Source organism: Sciurus vulgaris, assembly GCF_902686455.1.
Source record: "Sciurus vulgaris genome assembly, chromosome: 11".
NCBI lineage: Eukaryota > Metazoa > Chordata > Mammalia > Rodentia > Sciuridae > Sciurus > Sciurus vulgaris.
Genome location: NC_136472.1, coordinates 20,648,708 through 20,668,122, shown reverse-complemented (window position 1 = coordinate 20,668,122; position 19,415 = coordinate 20,648,708). Strand labels below are relative to the sequence as shown.

The 19,415-nt window shown below is 36.0% G+C and overlaps 1 protein-coding gene and 1 pseudogene across 3 annotated transcripts; both read right to left on the bottom strand.

The window, feature by feature from the left end:
* LOC306639738 (olfactory receptor 4P4-like) lies at positions 1-4,906 on the bottom strand (annotated as a pseudogene). Its single transcript has 3 exons — positions 4,860-4,906; positions 903-1,375; positions 1-522 (listed from the first exon to the last, which is right to left on the bottom strand). The product of its transcript is annotated as an olfactory receptor 4P4-like (transcript).
* Positions 4,726-6,210, bottom strand: LOC306639199 (tropomyosin alpha-3 chain-like). 2 transcript variants are annotated; one of them, XM_079102599.1, is made up of 2 exons: positions 6,016-6,210; positions 4,726-5,881 (listed from the first exon to the last, which is right to left on the bottom strand). In XM_079102599.1, the coding sequence occupies exons 1-2, from the start codon at positions 6,081-6,083 to the stop codon at positions 5,401-5,403; spliced, it is 549 nt and encodes a 182-aa protein (XP_078958725.1). In that variant the 5' UTR covers positions 6,084-6,210; the 3' UTR covers positions 4,726-5,400. The 2 variants fall into 2 exon arrangements, with proteins under 2 accessions (XP_078958725.1, XP_078958724.1); XM_079102598.1 differs by having other exon boundaries at positions 4,726-6,210.
* Positions 6,211-19,415: the final 13,205 nt, after the last annotated feature.

Below are 19,415 nucleotides of genomic sequence, written 5' to 3'. Positions count from 1 at the left end.
TTAATCTGAAAGATAATTTTCATTCTCTAACTGTACATCTGTCTGATTCCACACAATTTCTTCTTTAATATATATATTTTTAAATTTAGCTATGATGATTAACAACAGGTTTTTCTCATGGCATTTTTCAGTATTTCTCAAAGGATAGATTATGGGATTGAACATAGGAGCAATGATAGTGCAAAATAGTGCAAACACTCATCTTCAGGAAATGTGTTTGGAGGTCTAAGGTAAGAAAAGATGGCAGGTCCAAAAAAGATAACAATTACCGTGACATGAGACCCACATGTAGAGAGAGTTTTACGTCTTCCTTCAGTGGAGTAATTTCTTAATGTGAATAATATTACGACATAAGAAATAAACAACACCACAAATGTATCTAAGGTAACCACTCCTGAATGGGCAAGCACAAGCACACCAGTGACGTAGGTGTCAGTACAAGCAAATTCCAGCAAAGAATAAATATCACAAAAGTAGTGGTGGATTTCACTAGGACCACAGAAGGGCAATTGTGTGTGGGTCCTCTCTGCCACATCCCGCGTGGAGGAGCAAAGGGTTAACTGCTGGGGGAGGATGTTGGCAGTTTTTCTATCTATTACCTAAAAATTGTATCTACTCAATGAACACACATGCCAGTTCTGGCCTCTTACAACAACAACCTGGAGTCGCCCAACTCTCCTTTATTTATAATACACAGGTACAGGGGACAAGGACCCAGAGGACCCTATTCTGTGATGGACAGGATAGGGTGGAGTTAGGGAAGCCATCCTCTTAGGAGAGAAATTTCAGAAGGAGACAAGGAGCCACTCCCATACAGAGCCACATGCCTCCTGGCAGTTCCTAGAAGCCAGATCTCTGAGTCATATGGCTCAACCTAGTCTGATTGTGCTAGGACTGCCCACAGAATTGCAATAGAAACCTGAGGAAAGGAATGGGCAGCCCCACCAGCCCAAGCAGCTAAAACTAGGAAATTGCAATTTGTCCTGTTCATGATCATCATGTAGTGGAGAGGTTTGCAGATGTCCACGTAAAAATCAAAGGCCATGACTGTGAGGATTGGAACTTTAGTCATTCCAAACAAGTGCATGACAAAAACCTGTAACAAGCAGTTGACAAAGGAGATGGTTTTCATCTTTACTAGTAGGTCACACATAAATTGGGAGTCACACAGGAGGTAAAGCACATATGCATAAAAAACAGGTGGATGAGGAAATAGTACATTGGGTGTTGAAAAAGAGGGCTGCATGTAATGTAGATGAGAATCAGAAGGTTTCCCACCAAAAGGGCAACATAACAGGTTAAGAAGAGGACAAAGCAAAATATTTGTACGTTTTGGTTATAAGAACGTCCAAACAGAATGAATTCAAAAATATTTCTCCAAGTAGAGAAATGTCTCCATATAGAGCAGTTTCATATAAATTATAAGCACATGAGTTAAGTATCTGAAAATAAAAGAAATAGAATTATTATAAAATAGGCAGCATAATAAAAATAAGATTAAATTTATGAAAATGACTTACACATTGAATAGTACTGTTAATTATTCTTGATATATAGAATTAAACTTTTAAAATTATGTCAAAAATTATGTCATTATTAAAATTATGTCATAAATTGTGTCATTATTTGGAAGCCGATTGTGAGTCTTGTAATGAGAATAATAAAATTTTTTGAAGCTACCAAAATGATTAAGGATATTTTGCCAGGCTTGAGGGTACATGCCTGTAATCACAGAGACCTGAGTGACTGAGGCAGGAGGACTACAAGTTCAAAGCCAGTCACAGTAACTGAAGGAGGTCATAAGCAACTTATTGAGACCCTGTCTCAAAATAAAAACAAAATAAAATAAATAGCTGGGGATGTGGCTCAGTGGTTGATTGTCACTGGATTCAATTGGTGATACCATTAAAAAAAAAAAAAAAGAATATTTTAAATGTGCCAGGTAGGGTAGTTTGTGTCTATACTCCCAGCAGCACAGAGTCAGAGGCAGGAGGATCACAAGTTCAAGGCCAGTCTCAGTAACTTAGTGAACTGACAGTCTTAGATTAAAACAAAAAAATAATAATAAAATGGCTTGATGATATGTCTCAGAACTAGAGTGCCCTGCACATTAAATTTATTCACTTTACCTAGAGGTTCAACAGTCTTCCACTCCAATGATTTGGAGGAATTTCCTCAATTTTCTGTGAAATTATCCACAGAAATGTAAATTATTTTCAAATAAAACATTAAAATTTTTAATGTGTCTTGGAACAAACACTACAATTTGGGTGTTTAAAACTAATGTACTCTCTGATATATTAAAAAGCAAATAATAGCTAAAAACTACACACCAAAATACAGAATGTAAGTTGGTTGATGTTGTAAAAAATAATAAGTAAATTCTTTCATTTTTCTACTTACATTTTACCAGTAAATTTTTTTAAATTGAAATACAATTGGAATTCATTTGGCAAAAAGAGTAAAGGAAATATAATGCAGAATGCACAAAGCATATATGAATTGTTCATATTTTTATGATGATTCCTAGGAATTCCATGAGTTTCATATTCAATGTAGGAAACAAAGTTCAGTAAAAATGATTCAAGATGTAGCTCTCAGAGAGACTGCTATCTGCATTCAGTGATTTTTTTTTTTCTTTTTTTTTCTTTTGGTTACATTAAATGTGTGGTCAAAGAGTCAAAATTTTGAACCTTTTCTATGATGTTGAGTCCTTAGATGAGATTATGTACTTTCAGGAAGTATTTTATTCTAGGATGTGGTGTTAATTTTACCCTCAATGGGAATGCAAACTCTACAGCACACTATCTTGGTTGCATCTGATGTCGCCTCTGTATCTGAATCCTTCAAATAACTATTTAAAAACACAGAATACTTTCTCAGTTAAGTTGTTTAGAAACCATCATCAGCTAGTGATTTAAAAATTCAAAATCTGTTTTTAGGAATATTTTTGATGATGCCTCAATCATCAGTATGGCATCAAACATGAACAAGTTGTAAAAAAATATTAAATTTAATATTCAACTCTAATTTCATCTAGGAATAAAATTTCAATATGCTCCCATTCTGACTCATACATTGATGAAAACTTCTTAATCTATATTCATTTTGTAATTTTTATTTTATGAACAAAAATAATCATCCAGCTCATAGTGTTCAAATATGAACAGTACCTAAGCAAATTTCCTTAGTATTTCAATGAATAACTTTTCTTACTTCATTACAACTAATGCTGAATCTCTGTTCAGAGATGGCATAAACTCATTTGCTTGATACATATAAGTTATTTTATTGCCTTCAAACTCCACTGTGATCAGAAAAACTACAATTAGATGATGATCTTCCCAGCAGAAACAGGAGAACTTGAATGAACAAAACAAAACAAAACAAAACAAAACAAAAAACCAAGGAGCACTCACATGTTTTCACTAGGTTTCTATTAGAGGTAAAATTAGAATGTTTCCTCTTGGAGTGGCATGCAGAAAATAGCACTTGAACTAGATGGGTTCAGTGTTTAGTTTGTTTTCGATATGGTAAAAATAAAATATTTTGCTTGTGACAACTGAAGGTCACCCTGGAGCCAATTCATCTATTATAAGAGATGGTTTAGAGCAAAATTGGTTAGGATTGTGGAGGAAGAAACTCAAAGTTCTTACAAAACTCTAGTGGCATTGAATGAATTGGAAGAACTTTATTTTCAGGCAAAAACAGAAGGAACACTAAACAAAATGGGAGTATTGAGAGTTGCTAAGATGGATGAGGAAAAAAAGAAAAGCTGCATACTCTCCTGAGACTTGTGAGGAGGCCCAACTGGCACACATGGCAAAAGCCAGTGTCCCAGACCAAAGGGGAAGATCTCGTTCTGGTGTACAATAGCATTTTGCCTCTGTTTAAGCAGTTGTAACTTCATTATTAAAAATAAAATTTCAAAATTAAAACATACATTTCTTATTTTTATTCATAGAGTAGATGTCTTTTTTTTTTTTTTTTTTTTTTTTTTGGAGGGACTGGTTCTTTATTTCAAAAAGACACTTGTCAATATTCAGTATCAAAACAGTTGCACTATTGGTTTCTCTTTCTCCCAACTGGCCCCCCAAAGAGACCACAACAAAGGAGAGTACATTTTAAGCCAATAAGCTGCAGGATGTATACCTAACAGACCTCACAGAAACCTCATCTAGAAGTGGGGATTGGGTTGTGAAAGAAACGTTGAAAGATCAGCACACTGTCAGCCCAGACTGCAGGACTCTCACAGCCAGATGGGGTGGCCAGGTACCCCAGCCCCAAAGATGCAAAGTTTCAAAATAATATAAAATTTAAAAAGTTTTGTACACGAGCTATTCAAGATTCTCTAGCACTGACTGATACAAAGCACAGTGAGATGGCACTTTTAGATATAGCAGCTTCAGACCCAGAAAAGGGTGATGAGATGAGTTTCATATGGCTAAATCAGTGGCAAAAGCATAATTTTCTTTTTTTCTTTCTTTCTTTTTTTTCAAGGAGACAGGAGAGCAATTAAGTGGTCACTTCAAGATTAAGGGGCCCATGATCCATTCTGTGAACACCTGCAAGGGGGTAGAGATGGGAGAAAAATTTGGTCTCAGGGCTAAGGATATGTATGGCTCAATGGTAGAGCATTTGAGGAACATGCAAGAGGCCCTGGGTTCAATCCCCAGCACCACAAAAACAAAAGGTCTCAGAGGTCTCACCATCTTAATTTGGTCATTTCTGATGAAAAAAAATAATAATAATAAGTAAAAAATAAGAATAAAGTTGTCTAAAGATACCTTAAAGCTAAAAACAAAACAAAACCTGAATAGCACGGTTTTTGTTATTTGGCTAACTCCTCTTGGAATCACCTTTCTGGTTTGGCTGGTACTTTGCACAGAGCAATGAGGTTTTCCATAGTACAGTCTTTCCCTGGGCTCTGTTTGGCTTTCAGTAAGGCAGGCCCATTCCTCTTTTCCTTCTCTACAGAGAGGGCAATAGGGATTAGGCTGGAAAGTTACCTTCCAAAAGTGAGAAAGGAATTAGATTGCTGCTTCAGAGCTATGAAATTATTTGGAATGTTTTACAAATGGTTACTGTAACAACAAAAAAAGTAATTACAAAATGTGTACATCACAACATGCTTTTAAAGACACTTTGCATTGTGCTCACATTCCCTTAAATGTTGTTCCCAAAAGTGCTCAGCCTTTAGCCCAGCTGGAATCTCTGGGAAGAGGCAGAGACAGTTTGGTGAAAAAGACAAGGGGGTGGGGGTAGAGGGGGTGTTGAAAGGAGAAAGCAGCCTTCCAGTTAAAGATCAGCCCTCAGTTTCAAGGTCAGCTTCAGGCTAGGTGGCCTCAGGCGAAGTCAGGGTCAGAGGGAGGAGCAGCAGCAGGGTGGGACTGGGGAGCTCTACATCTCATTCAGGTCAAGCAGAGTCTGGTCCAGCATCCTTTGTGTACAGAGGTGCTCCTCTTTGGTGCATTTCAGCTTATCTTCCAAATCATCAATTGTCTTTTCCAGTTTGGCTACTGATCTCTCAGCAAACTCAGCACGGGTCTCTGCCTCCTTGAGTTTATCAGTAAGAATCTTTATTTCTTCCTCATATTTGTCTTCTTTTTGAGAGTACTTTTCTTCAGCAGCATTCAGACACTTCAGGTTCTGGTCCATCAGTCTGATCTGCTCATCCATCTCTCGGCAACGGGACTCTGCCAGCTCAGCTCGTTCCTCTGTGCGTTCCAAGTCTCCTTCAATAATCACTAACTTAGGAGCCACCTCTTCATACTTCCTATCTGCTTCTTCTGCAATGTGCTTAGCTTCTTTGAGTTGGATTTCCTGGAGTTCCATCTTTTCTTCATCTTTTAGGGCCCGGTTTTCAATAACCTTCATACCTCTCTCACTCTCATCAGCAGCTTTTTCTGCTTCCTCCAGCTTTTGCAGGGCAGTAGCTAGACGCTCCTGAGCACGGTCCAGCTCCTCTTCAACTAGTTGGATCCTACGGTTCAAGAAGGCGACCTCAGCCTCAGCCTGTTCCCGGGTCCGCCTTTCTCCCTCAACTTCCCGTTGGAGGCGCTCAGCCCTCTCCTCAGCATCATCAGCTTGCTGCTGCAGAACCTGTATCTTGCGCTTCACCGCCTCGACGGTGGTGATTCCGGCCATGGTGCCCACCCAGCCGCTCCTCGATATCCGCCTTCTGCCTCCTCCGCTCGGCGTTGCAGCCGCTTCTCCGAGTAAATGTCTTAAAGATGAATCATTAAAATATAGGGAACATAAGTGGGAGCCCAATCAATAACAGAAATGTCTATCTTTAAGCTGTTTATTTGTGCACAGGAGCTCATCCCTGTCACCTCACAGGGACATCTCTTCATCAGTCTTCCTGTCTCTGCTGGATCACTCATGTCACTTTAAAAACTACAGGAAAAATTGTCTGAGTCCTTTGGGTTTGGGAAATGTATTGAGTAGCTCTTCCATTTAGGTTTCTCGTATCCCACTGAACTTGTGGAGCATAATTTATAATTCTGTGGACATAGAAGTTAATGTATAGAAAATAATAGCCATGGCAATGCAGTCTTTCCATAGAAATGCAGATTATTTCCATGGAAATGCAATTGATTCTTCCCCTGTGTGTATTTACCAATACTGTGAGTCTTTTAGCCATTCTTAATTCATGTCAGCAATCTCTTCAGACTGAAAATATGTAGTACTTTGTGTTCTTCCTGAACTAACCATAATATCTTACTGATTTCTACCTAAAATTCAGACTTAAATAAAATCTTCCATAGATTTTATTTTATAAGAGCCATAATTATGTTCTCTTTTAATATCTGCTCTTTTACAGAATAAACTTGTCAGGGCTGGGGGTGTAGCTCAGTTGGTAGAGCGCTTGCCTCCCAAGCATAAGGCCCTGTGTTCAATCCCCAGCACCACAAAAATAAATAAATAAATAACAAAATAACCCTGTCTGAGACAAAGCATCTTTTCTCTCTATTTTTCCTACCTGATTTCTCACTTCTGCTTTCTCCATTTCTGTTCTCACTGTAACTTGTTTCTGTCATCCCAGTTTTTATTTTAAGGGGAAGCTTCCCCTCCACTCTTACTTCTCCTCAGTGATTGAAGCTGCTCTTATAAAGTTTATCAGTGACTTTCATCTTGATATAACCTGGTTTTCACAAAAATCATCCCTACTTTTTTATTAAGACATTTACATTTCCACGTGATTTGTGGGTCACATCATACTCTCCTAATTCTCTTATTAAATATCCAAAACCCTCTCTCAACTACTTTTCTGAGCTCTTGATCATCTCATCACATCCTCTATTATGGAATGTTGCAGAACATGTGTCTTGTAAATTTTTTACTGCATGCACACTCATGGTTCCAAGCAAACCCCATTTAAGACACCCCAGAATTTTTGTAACTCAAGGACATGTGATGTGGCAGTTTTGTTTTGTGATTGTCAGGAGGACAGCAAGTTTGAGGTCAGCCTCAGCAACTACAAAAGATGGTCAACATCTTGGTGGAACTTTGTTTCTAAATTAAAAATGGAAAGTACTGAGGATGTAGCTCAGTGGTAAATCACTCCTGGGTTCAATCCAAAAATTACAAATAATTATAAGTAATAAAACAAACATAATAGTAAATAATGGTAACAAATAAAATTAAATTAGTAATAAAAAGAAATAAAAATAAAAACTCATTTATGACAATTAACAGGGCAATCTGAAGTATTTTATAGTTTTCTTACCTTCAGATTTTTTAATTGCTTTTTTAAATTTGTTTTCATTAGAAATATATAATAGAATGCATCATACCTCATTCTTCTGGTTGTATGTGATGCAGAATAACACTGGTTGTGTAGATATATGTACATAGGGTAATACTTTTTGATTCATTCTATTATTTTTCTTACCCCCATTATCCCCTCACTTTCCTTACTCCCCTCTGTCTAATCCAAAGTATCTCCATTCTTCCCGAGCCTCACCACCCTTATTGTGAATTCGCAGCCACATGTCTGAGAAAACATTTGGCCTTTGATTCTTTGGGATTGGCTTATTTTGCTTAGTATGATTTTATCAAGCTCCACCAATTTACCAGCAAATGCCATAATTTCATTCTTCTTTAAGGTTGAGCAATATTTCATTGTGTATATATGTGCCACATTTTCTTTATACATTCTTCTCTTGAAGGGCCCATAGGTTGGATTCATAGTTTAGTTATTGTGAATTGAACTGCTATGAACATGGATGTGGCTGCCTCACTGTAGTATGCTGGGTATAAACCAAGGAGTGGGATAACTGGATGAGATGGTGGTTCTATTCCAAGTTGTCTGAGGAAACTCCATACTGCTTTCCAAAATGTTTGTACCAATTTGCATTCCCACCAGCAGTTTACGAGTGGATATTTTTCCCCATATCCTCATCAACATTTATTATTGCTTGTATTTTTGATAATTGCCATTCTGACTGGAGTGAGATGAAATCTTATAATAGTTTTGATTTGCACTTCTCTAATTGCTAGAAATGGTGTGCATTTTTTTTATATGTTTGTTGATGGATTCTATTTCTTTTTCTGTGAAGTGTCTATTTGGATCCTTAACCTATTTATTGATTGAGTTATTTGTTTTTTCCTATTGAGTTTTTTTGAGTTCATTCTCTATCCTGGAGATTAATGCTCTATCTAAAGTTCATGTGGTAGAGATTTTCTCCCAATCTATAGGCTCTCTTCTCAAATTATTGTTTCCTTTGGCAAGAAGAAGATTTTTCATTTGAATCCATCCCATTTATTTTTTTCAATTTTCAAAAGTTTGTTCTAATTTGTTGTACATGATAGAAGAATGCATTTATACATTTTGATAGATCATACATAAATGGAGTGAAATTTCTCATTTTTCCAATTATACCTATTGTAGGATCACATCAGTTATGCAGTACATGAGGTAATAATTTCCTTTTCACTCTACTATCCTTTCTACCATTCCATTTATTGATTCCTAATTTTATTGCTTCTTGCACTTTACAAGTCTTGTTAAGAAAATTAGTTTCTAAGCTGACATGGTGAAGATTCCGGCCTATGTTTTCTTTTGTTAGGCACAGGATTTTGGTTCTAGTGCCTGTCTTTGGTCCACTTTGAGTTGAGTTTCATGCAGGGTGAGAGATAGGGTTTTAATTTTATTTTGCTATGTATAGATTTCCAGTTTTCCCAGCACCGTTTGTTGCAGAGTCTTTCTTTTCTCTAATGTATGTGTTTGGTGCCTTTGTCTAGTATGAGGTAACTGTATGTATGTGGGTTTGTCTCTGTATCTTCTATTCTGTACCATTGGTCTACATATCTGTTTTGGTACCAATACCATGCTACTTTTGTAACTATGGCTCTGTAGTATAGTTTAGTGTCTGGTATTGGGAGACCTCCTCTTTCAGTCCTTTTTTAAGGATTGTTTTGGCTATTTTGGGTCTCTTATTTTTCCAAATAATTTCTCGATTGCTTTTTCTAATTCTATGAAGAATATCATTGGGATTTTAATAGGAATTGCATTAAATTTATATGAGACTTTTGGTAGTACGGTCATTTTGACAATATTAATTCTGCCTTCCCAAGAGCATGAAAAATATTTCCATCTTCGAAGTTCTTCTAAAACTTATTTCTTTAGTGTTTTGTAGATTTCATTATAGAGGTCATTCACTTCTTTTGTTAGATTGATTGCCAAGTTTTTTGTTTTTTGTTTTTCTGACTCAATTGTGACTGGGGTAGTTTTCCTGATTTCATTTCCAGGGGATTCTTCACTGGTGTATAGGAATGGGTCTAAATTATGGGTATTGAATTTATATCCTGCTACTTTGCTGAATTTATTTATTAATTCTAGACCTTTTCTGGCAGAATTTTTTGATCTTCTAAATATAGAAGCATGTCATCAGCAAACAAAGATACTTTGAGTTCTTATTTTCCTATTTATAGCCCTTTGATTTCTTTCTCTTTATTGCTCTTGCTAGAGTTTCAAGGTCTCTGTTGAATAGAAGTGGAGAAAATGGGCATCTCTGTTGTGTTCCAGGTCTTAGAGGGAATGCTTTCAATATCTCTCCATTTAGAATGAGGTTGATCATGGGCTTAGCATAGATATTTAAAATGATGTTGTCTCTGGGCTTAGCATAGATAGCTCTTTTGTTTTTGAGGTATATTCCTATTATCTTTAGTTTGTCTAGTTATTGGAAATGAAGGGGTCTGTATTTTGTCAAGTGCTTTTTCTGCATATATAGAGATGATCATACGAATTTTACCTTTAAGTCTGTTGACTTGATGTATTACATTTATTGATTTCCATATGTTGAACCAACCTTTCAACCCTAGGATGAACCCCACTTGATTGTGGTTTACTATCTTTTTAATATGCTTTTGTATGCGATTTGCCAGAATTCTTTTTGACAATTTTTGCTTCTATATTCATCAGGGATAGTGGTCTGAATTTTCATTCCTTGATGTGTCTTTGTCTGGTTTTGGATCAGGGTGATACTTGCCTCATAGAATGGGTTTGGAAGGGTTCCCTCCTTTTCTGTTTCATGGAATAATTGGAGGAGTATTGGTGTTAATTCTTTTTTGAAGGTATAGTAGAATTCAGCCAAGAATCCATCTGGGCCTGGACTTTTCTTAGTTGGTAGGCTTTTGATGGTGCCTTCTATTTCATTGCTTGAAATTGAAAAAACTTTTAAATTGTGCATGTCGTTGGATAAGTCATATGTCTCTAGAAATTTGCTGTTGTTTCAAGATTTTGAATTTTATTGAATTATAAATTTTCAAAGTAGTTTTATCTATTTTATTTTTATTATCTTTGGTATTTTAGTAGTGTCTATCTTGATATTTCTTTTTTCATCATGGATTTTAATGATTTTAGTTTTCTCTTTCTCTTTGTTAGCGTGGCTTAAAGTTTATCAGTTTATTTATTTTTTCAAAGAACCAACTTTTGCATTGTCAGTTTTTTTTTTAATTGATTCTTTTCTTTCAATTCTATTGATTTCAGCTCTGATGTCAATTTTTTCCTGTCTTCTGTGTTTGGTATTAATTTCTTCTTCTTTTTCTAGGGCCTTGAGATGTAATATTAGGTCATTTATTTATTGACTTTCTATCCTTTTAATGAATGAGCTCAATTCAATGAATGTTCCTCTTAGCACTGCCTCTGTGGTGTCCCAGAGATTTTGATATGTTGTATTGGTGTTCTTATTTACTTCTAAGTATTTTTTTTTTAATTTCATCTCTGATTTCTTCTGCTACCCATTTATCATTCAATAGCATATTATTTAGTCTTTAGATGTTAGAGAAGCTTCCATTTTTTTAATTTTATTGTCTATTTCTAATATCATTCTATTATCATTTAAGAAAATGTAGGGTCATTTCTCTATTTTTTTTTTGTATTTTCTAAGAGTTGCTTCATGGCATAATATATGATTTATTTTAGAATAGGCTCTGTGTGCTGCTGAGAAAAAAGTGTATTCACTCATTGATTGATAAAATGTTTTATATGTGTACCTTTAGTTGGTATTATTGATTTTATTATTTATTTCTGTGGTTTCTTTGCTATTTTTTGTTTGAAAATTTATCCAGTTGTAAGAAAGATATGTTAAAGTCATCTGGAATTATAGTTCTGGTTCTTGAAATCAAGAAGACTTTATTTGATGTATGTAGATGCTCCATTGTTTCAGGCATAAATATTCAAGATTGTCATGTTTTGTTGGTGTGTAATTCCCTTAAGAAGTGTGAAATGTTCTTTTTATCCCTTTTGACTAACTCTGGCTTAAAGTCCACTTTATCACCTATGAGAATGGAAACTCCTGCTTGTTTACATGATTCACGTGAGTGATGTGCTTTTTTCCTCATCATTTCACATTCAGTCTCTGGATGTCTTTTCCTAGGAGGTAAGTCTTGTGGAGATAGCATATTGTTGGGTATTGTTTTTTAATCCAATCTGCTAGTCTATGTCTTTTGATTGAAGCATTTAGGCCATTTACATTCAGGGTTATTATTGAGCTATGATTTGTATTCCCAATCATTTTGGTTTATTTTTGGTTTTTAATTTGACATTGTTTATCCTTTGATTGACTTTTCCTTTAGTGTAATTCCTCCCTTTACTGGTTTTCACTTTTTAAAAAAATATTTCATCCTCATGGAATATTTTTGCTGAAAATGTTCTGTAGTTCAAGCTTTCTTATTGTGAATTCTTTTAACTTTTGTGTATCATGGAAGGTTTTATTTCATCTTCAAATCTGAAGCTTAATTTTGCTGGATATGAAATTCTTGGTTACCATCCATTGTCTTTCATAGCTTGGTATATTTTTTTCCAGGACCTCCTATCTTTAAGGGTCTGGTTTGAGAAATAAACTGAGATTCCAATTGCTTTCCCCCTGTATGTAACCCTAAAATTTTCTCTCACAGCCTTCAAAATTTTATACTTATTCTGTGTGCTAGGTATTTTCATTATAATGTGCCCCAGTGTGTGTCTGTTATAATTTTGTACATTTGGGATCCTGTAAGTCTCTTGTATTTGATTTTCCATTTTATTCTTCTGGTTTGGGAAATTTTTTGATATTATTTTATAGAATATATTGTGCATTCCTTTGGTTTATGTCTCTACACCTTCCTGAATCCTGATAAGTCATTACATTTATTCTTCTCTTATCCATAAATCTTGGAAGTTCTGTTCATGTTTTCTTAGCATCTTCTCTGTGTGGTCAACTTTATTTTCGAGATTATATATTTTGTTTTTGTTGCCTGAGGTTCTGTCTTCCAAGTGATCTAGTTTGTTGGTGATACTTTCCATTGAATTTTTAATTTGGTTTGTTGATTCCTTCATTTTGAAGATTTCTGCTTGATTTCTTTTCATAATCTCTATCTCTTTATTGAATTTTCTTTCACCCCTGAAATTTATCTCTGACTTCTTTTCTTAAATCATTCTTTATGTTACAGACCAGGTTCAGTAAGTAGGTTCAATGCTCTTTCTCTGACTTTTCTTCTACTGTGTTGTTGATGGATTCTATTATCTGAGAATTTTGGTTTGTTTGGGGTAATTTGTTCCCTTGTTTTTTCATGTGTCTTCTCATCTAGCAGTGTGGATCTGATGCAGTATAGTTTCTGCTGTAGACTTATAGTGTCCCTGAAGGTTTCCAATACCCCACATTTAAGTGAGAGACCAATATTAACAACACCCACTGCAAACACTATTTACAGCCTTAAACCTAAAAACTCCTATTGAGATGTCTATAGTTTTGTCTTAATGAACAATGGTGTGTTCAAATATTTCCTATGATATATACAGTAAATTTGCAATGTGGTTTATAATTTCAAATGGTGGACAGAGAGAGAACAAAGGTGATGTAGGATGTCATTTTTGTGAAGCAAGAGGAGAGAAGATAGAAATAAATTATAGAAGGAATGAAAAATAAATTAAATGAGGTTGCTTATTAGCAGGAGAAAAGAGAGAAAGAGAATCCAGGGAAACAGATAAGTGAGAAGTGAAATTATATATATATATATAAATTTATATATATAATTTATATATATTTTTTATTATATATAATGTATAAAAAGTAAGTAATATAATATAAATAATATATATAAAGTTAATAATAATAATAATAAAATAAAAGAATACACAACAAATCTGTAATATACTATTCAGTCATCCCAGTCTTAATAAACTGATACATAAAGAATATTAGGTTTCAAAAATAGTAGAGATGTCATAGATGAAAGAAAATAAAAAGAGGATCTCAATGGAAAGTTGAATTGTTTCCACTGGAGTTCAAAAGTTTTTCAGCTTCCCTTCTCAGTTGAAGGGTGGGGTTGTCTAGGGTTTGAGGCTAGCTCCACTATCATATTGATTGTGGTTGCTATGGTGATAGACTTAGTCCCTGAAGGTAGAACTACTGGAGGTAGGATGTAGGCTAGGAATGCTCTCTGCTTGGAGCCTATTGGTCTGGAGATTTTAAGTACACTTCCAAAGAACTTCAGTTGCTGGTCCACATTGAAAGAATGTACCCCATTAATCTATTTTGGCATCTGCTGTGTGGTGTTTGAACTTATTCTTAGCCCACTACCTTGTCAACAGACCCCAGGATTCCTGATCTCTGATTTAGTCTCTGAAGTCCTTTTCTCCAGCCCCTGCCCTTTCCAATTACTACTCAGACACTTGTCTCCCTGCTGGTGCTCCCAGCAGTCAAGTTGGAGGAGGAGAATAATGTCAGGTGGATTTCTGTGACATGTATTCTACTGTGTAAATCTCTCTCCCTGCTTGATTTTCTCCTGTTCACTTAGGCATACTCTTTGTCATGCAGCATGACTTTGCCTGGCTAGTTTTTTGAGACAGACTTGGGTATGCCAATAATTTGCTCCCCCAGTTTCTGGACCCTGGACCAGGGCTGCTAAAATTGTCCCTTCCACTGTCCTCCATGCATGCCAAGACAGAGATGGTGGCTTCCCTCCAGTACATGGATACCGTGCAGCACCACTATTTTTTTTTTTTTTTTTTTTTTTTTTTTAGCATTGTCTCTGATCTCCAAGCTCTCTGTACACTGAGAGGCCTCAATCTTCCAAAAATGGAGGTTCCTTTGATTTTTTAAATTATTTTTATATATATTCATGTAAGGGCTGCTCTGGTTTGTTTCTCCAGCTGCTGCCATGACTGTGGAGCTGGAGATCTTCCCCACTTATTTTATTAACAAAATCTCCTGATTCCCTGATCTGTTTTGAGTATCCAGTATTAAATTCCAATAAAGTCTCCCCTAAGTCTTGATTGCTCACTCACTGTGTTGAAGAGCTGCCTGCTGACTTTTCCTGGTTAACTGCATGGATCTATCTGAAAGTGACCCCTCTATTCCATCATCTTACCCCTTCTGGTTCATTAGTAATATCTTTACAGATACAGATAACGCCATACTGTTTTGTGTGATATAATTAGAAAAAATAACAACAATAACAAAAAGAATCAGACACATGTTAAGTCCTCGACTTCTTATTCAAGTGAAATGACAGTTTGAATTCATAGCTTTAGTTGTATTGATATGAGAGAATTGGTCACTATGAACTTATTCATTGGATGTGTATGGTATCCTAGATTTTTTTTTTAATTTACTTCACTTTATCAGGATTTTTTTTTTGTTTTTCATTTTTTAAAATGACACATAGTAATTGTACATCTATGGTGCTTTGAATCACATAAACCCATTTGTTTTCTTTCCTTATAGATATACTTCTTATTGTATAATCTTCTGTTCAGTTTTCCTCTACATTTTTAGCTATGTTTTAAGAATTTCATTTTTTCTATACCTCTGATCTTGATTTATTATTTTAAAATGAAAGCTCTATGAACCCTATGGAATGTATGTGTGTGTGTGTGTGTGTGTGTGTGTGTGTCTGTGTGTGTACTTGGGTGTGTGTATGTGGTTTGTATTACATGGGAGTGAATTAGCTAAGTGTCACAAGCAGTGAGTAAGAAAGTAATCAAGTTTGATTCCAACAAGTGGATTTTATCCAAGCAATGCACACTCAACATTCCTAATAATAGCAAGTCACAAATACATTGAAGATTCACTCCCTTGTTCACCTACAGTCCAATCCCCATGGACTTACTCAATGCAGAGTCTCTTAGCCAAGAAGTCAGTCAGCAAGACCAAGGGGATTCTTCTCAGCCGTACGTAACCTCTCTCAACTCCTCAGATGTCTTTGGATGTCCTCGGTTGTCCAATAAGCCAGAGGCTGGGTGGCAGTCATCGCTGTGGGAGAGGTGGTCAGTCATCTGGCCTCAATGATAACAGTTGTTCAGCAATCAGTGATGGAGTAGACAGCAGCCCAGGCAGTCAAGAGACAGAGCAATGTGGAGTCCTCTGGTCATGGTGCTGCTGACAGTTTGCTCCAGAAGTCCAGGGGTTTAAGTAGTGATTTTCATTGCATTCATGCTCTGGTCTTCATTGATAAAGACCAGAACACGTCTATACTAGGAGTCCCCACTCAAATCATAGATAAAGGTTAATATTGGCATTGTTCAGGAGTGTCATCCTGCCACACAGCAAGTTTGTCACCAGACACCCTTATTTTAGTTTTACAAGTCCAGACAAATAATAAGTACAGCTTATTATTGCTATATAACACACAACTATAGCAATTTCTATTATTTTCTTGTCTCATTACAGTCACATATACTCTTCAAATAATAGCACAAAAGCAAAATTAACTCTGAAGTGGATAAAATACATTTAAAGTTTCTTGCCAGAAGAAAGTGAAGCCAGAATTGGGAACAGGCAGTTAGTGTTCTCACTTCTTGGGACTTTAGAACATCAGCCATGATGTTCTCCTCTTGGGAGAAATCTGTATTTTTACCTTTAAATAAAACCTGCTTAATGTGCTTGCCTTGGTGTGCTTCTCTGATGTTATACTTCAACACCCAAGGAAGCAGAACTGGGCACCAGTAAACAGCAGTATCATAAATAATAGTATTTATAACAAATATTTAAAATATATTTCTTATAAAAATACCTAGCCACCCATTGTCACAAAGAGATTCCTAATAGCCCTTTCCATGGCAGTGAAAGATAGGTAAAAATTTAGTGCCTATATCAGTCTCAGTGAGATTGAATGAATCAGGAATGATACTTTTATGAGAACATTAAAAAAATACATGTACATGGGCCCTTAAAATATATTCTAAATTAAAATTTTATAGCAGTAGTGTAGAAGGAGGTTGACATTTTTCACATCAGAAGGATTTTCCCATATTGCAGATTCACTAAAAAGTTTATTCCTATAGTTGTATTGAAGGAAGAATTAATGATAGGTGGTCAATGTAGGTAAGTAATTGGGTTGGATATACAGAAGATGGAGACCTACTCCAGAGAATTGAAATGCTAATGCCTCCAGGGCCTTTCCTTCACCCTTACTCCTGCTCTAACCTGTTGTGAACACAACCTGTCCAGGAATTGTTCCTTCCTGCAGGGAGTTATAGAGTTGTTAGTTAGCCTTCAGGGGTGCTCCTTTCCTGCCTGGATCACTCCACCTTTGACCCTTCCTCCTTGCCCATTTGCTTCTCACCTTTTGACCATCCTGCTGACATCTCTTGGGCTTAGTTATATACTCAGTAAGGAGAGTGATAAGGGAGAGGAGAGCAGGAGAACAAAGAAAATCTAAAATCTGTAAAAGGGCAGGTGCTCCCAGTTTTGGGGATATGAGGACACCAGCTATGACCCTCTTCTTCCTCCTAGAGGAAGTCTGTATTACGATTTTATTAAATAAACTTGCTTTCTACACTTGCCTTTGCACTTCTCAGGTGTTTAATCTTTACATCTGGGAAGCAGAACTTGTCACTGACAGCCAGTAGTATCAGTATAACAGGAAAGACAATATATAATGAGACTCCAAGTTCTAAATATTAAATAACACATACAGTGTTCCAAATATGCATTTTCAATGAGAAATTGTAATGCAAGTATAAAATACACTTTTGCTGTGACCATAAAAAAAAAAAAAGAAAGAAAGAAAAAGAAAAGAAGTCAGATATGTGTGCTTCTGATGGTAACATATTTTGTTCCCAGCAGGAGATTATATGTTATATACATAAAATTTGGTACCTATTACTATATGCATACCCTATTAGAAGGGTATCAAAAATAGCAAAGTGCTCATAATCTCTGAGTTGGACAGGAAATTGGAGAAAGATCTAGTTTAAAAAAGTACTTCAGTAAAATTTGAAAATGTCTTATATTCTTTTTCTTTTAGGGCTTTATAGTTATACATTGTAGTTGGGCTCATGACACATACTTCTACATTCATTAAAATCAATTTCAGTTCAAAATTTCCCCTTCTCTCTCCCTTTCTTCCCTCCAGAACTCCCTCCCCTTTCCCATTCTCTTTCTTGTACTCTACTCTGACTTCTTTTTGATCATCTATTAACTTATATTTGATTGGTTCTTTATGTTCTCCTCTCCTTCCCTCCCCCTTTCCTTTATTTTCCTGCATGGGGGAGAAAACATTTGACCTCTGAGTTTCTGAGTTTGGCTAATTTCACTTAGCATGATATTCTCCACTTTCATAAAAGAAAAAAAAAAAAGTGTAGGCAGGAGGCATTGTGGTATTCCCAGGGCAACATTATGATCCAGATACTTGATGGAGATGGTGAGTCAGTTGCAGGGGTATCTTAGAAATCCAGTGTTCTTTGAACAGTTACACACCACCACATTGCCATTACCTAAAGGTTTACTTGCCTTCATGAGATTTTCCACATGCACTCTAACAAAAGTCAATATCAAATAAATAAACTTAATTTCATATATACATAAGAAACATATACATATGTACATTAGAATGAAGCAACATAAGGAGACTGTTTTAATCAGCTTTTTCACTACTGTGACTAAAAGATGTGACCAGAACAATTTTAGGAGAGGAAAAGTTTATTGGAGGGCTCACAGTTTCGGAGGACTCAGTCCATAGAAGACCAGCACCATTCCTTGGGGCTTGAGGTGAAACAGAACATCATGGAGGAAATGTGTGGCACAGGGAACCCACTCACATGATGATCAGAAAATACAGGGACTTCACTCACCAGATGCAAATATATACTCCAAGGCCAAGTCCCCAGTGCCTCACCTCTTCCAGCTAGCACTCAGGTAATCCCATCAGGGGATTAATTCACTGATTGGGTTAAGGCTTTCACAACCCAATCATTTCTTCTCTGAACTCTCTTGCATTGTCTCATATGTGAGCTTTTAGGGGACACCTCACATTCAAACCGTACCAGGGGCTTTATCGCTTCATCATCTCTATATTTCTTATAGATATAATGCAGTGGTGCTCCATATCCTTCTATGCTCAATGACCACTGAGGAGAAAGGATGTTTGCATTCTGCTGTATCCATGGTAAAATCATCACCACTGTGAGCCATGAAGTATTTTCCTGAAACACCCCAATAGATACTGTTTTTATTTCTTTCTCATGTCCCTCTCTACCAGTATTCCTTACCCACAGAGTAGTACCCACGTCCATCTACCACTGCTGTGCATGTTTCTTCTTTCTCTTCTTCTCTTAGATTGTAGTGTTCTCAGAGATGTCTTTCAAATTTCTGTCTTCCATAAAGGCCTGCTGTTCATTAGACACTGACTGTAGCATTGATACAACTAATTTCCTGCAACTATTAAGTGTAACTATGTTACTCTCAAGTGCAATTCTTTCTTGCTTAGCTAAATCTTGTACAAATTAGGTATTTTCAGTTGCCCTTTTTCTCCTCAAGGCAATATAGAAGTCACTTATTCAAATGAGAATTAAAAATCCTTCTCTAATTCCGTCTGAACAAGAATCACGTCAAACTTGCAATTATAAGCTTCGGTTCTCATCTACATTTTAGAAAAGAAGATAAATTAGTCCCTGATTTACCCATTTCTTAAACCCATAATCACAC

What these genes read in the sequence shown, in the direction of transcription:
- LOC306639199 (XM_079102598.1), bottom strand. Translation starts at nt 6,147, where the DNA reads ATGGCCGGAATCACCACCGTCGAGGCGGTGAAGCGCAAGATACAGGTT.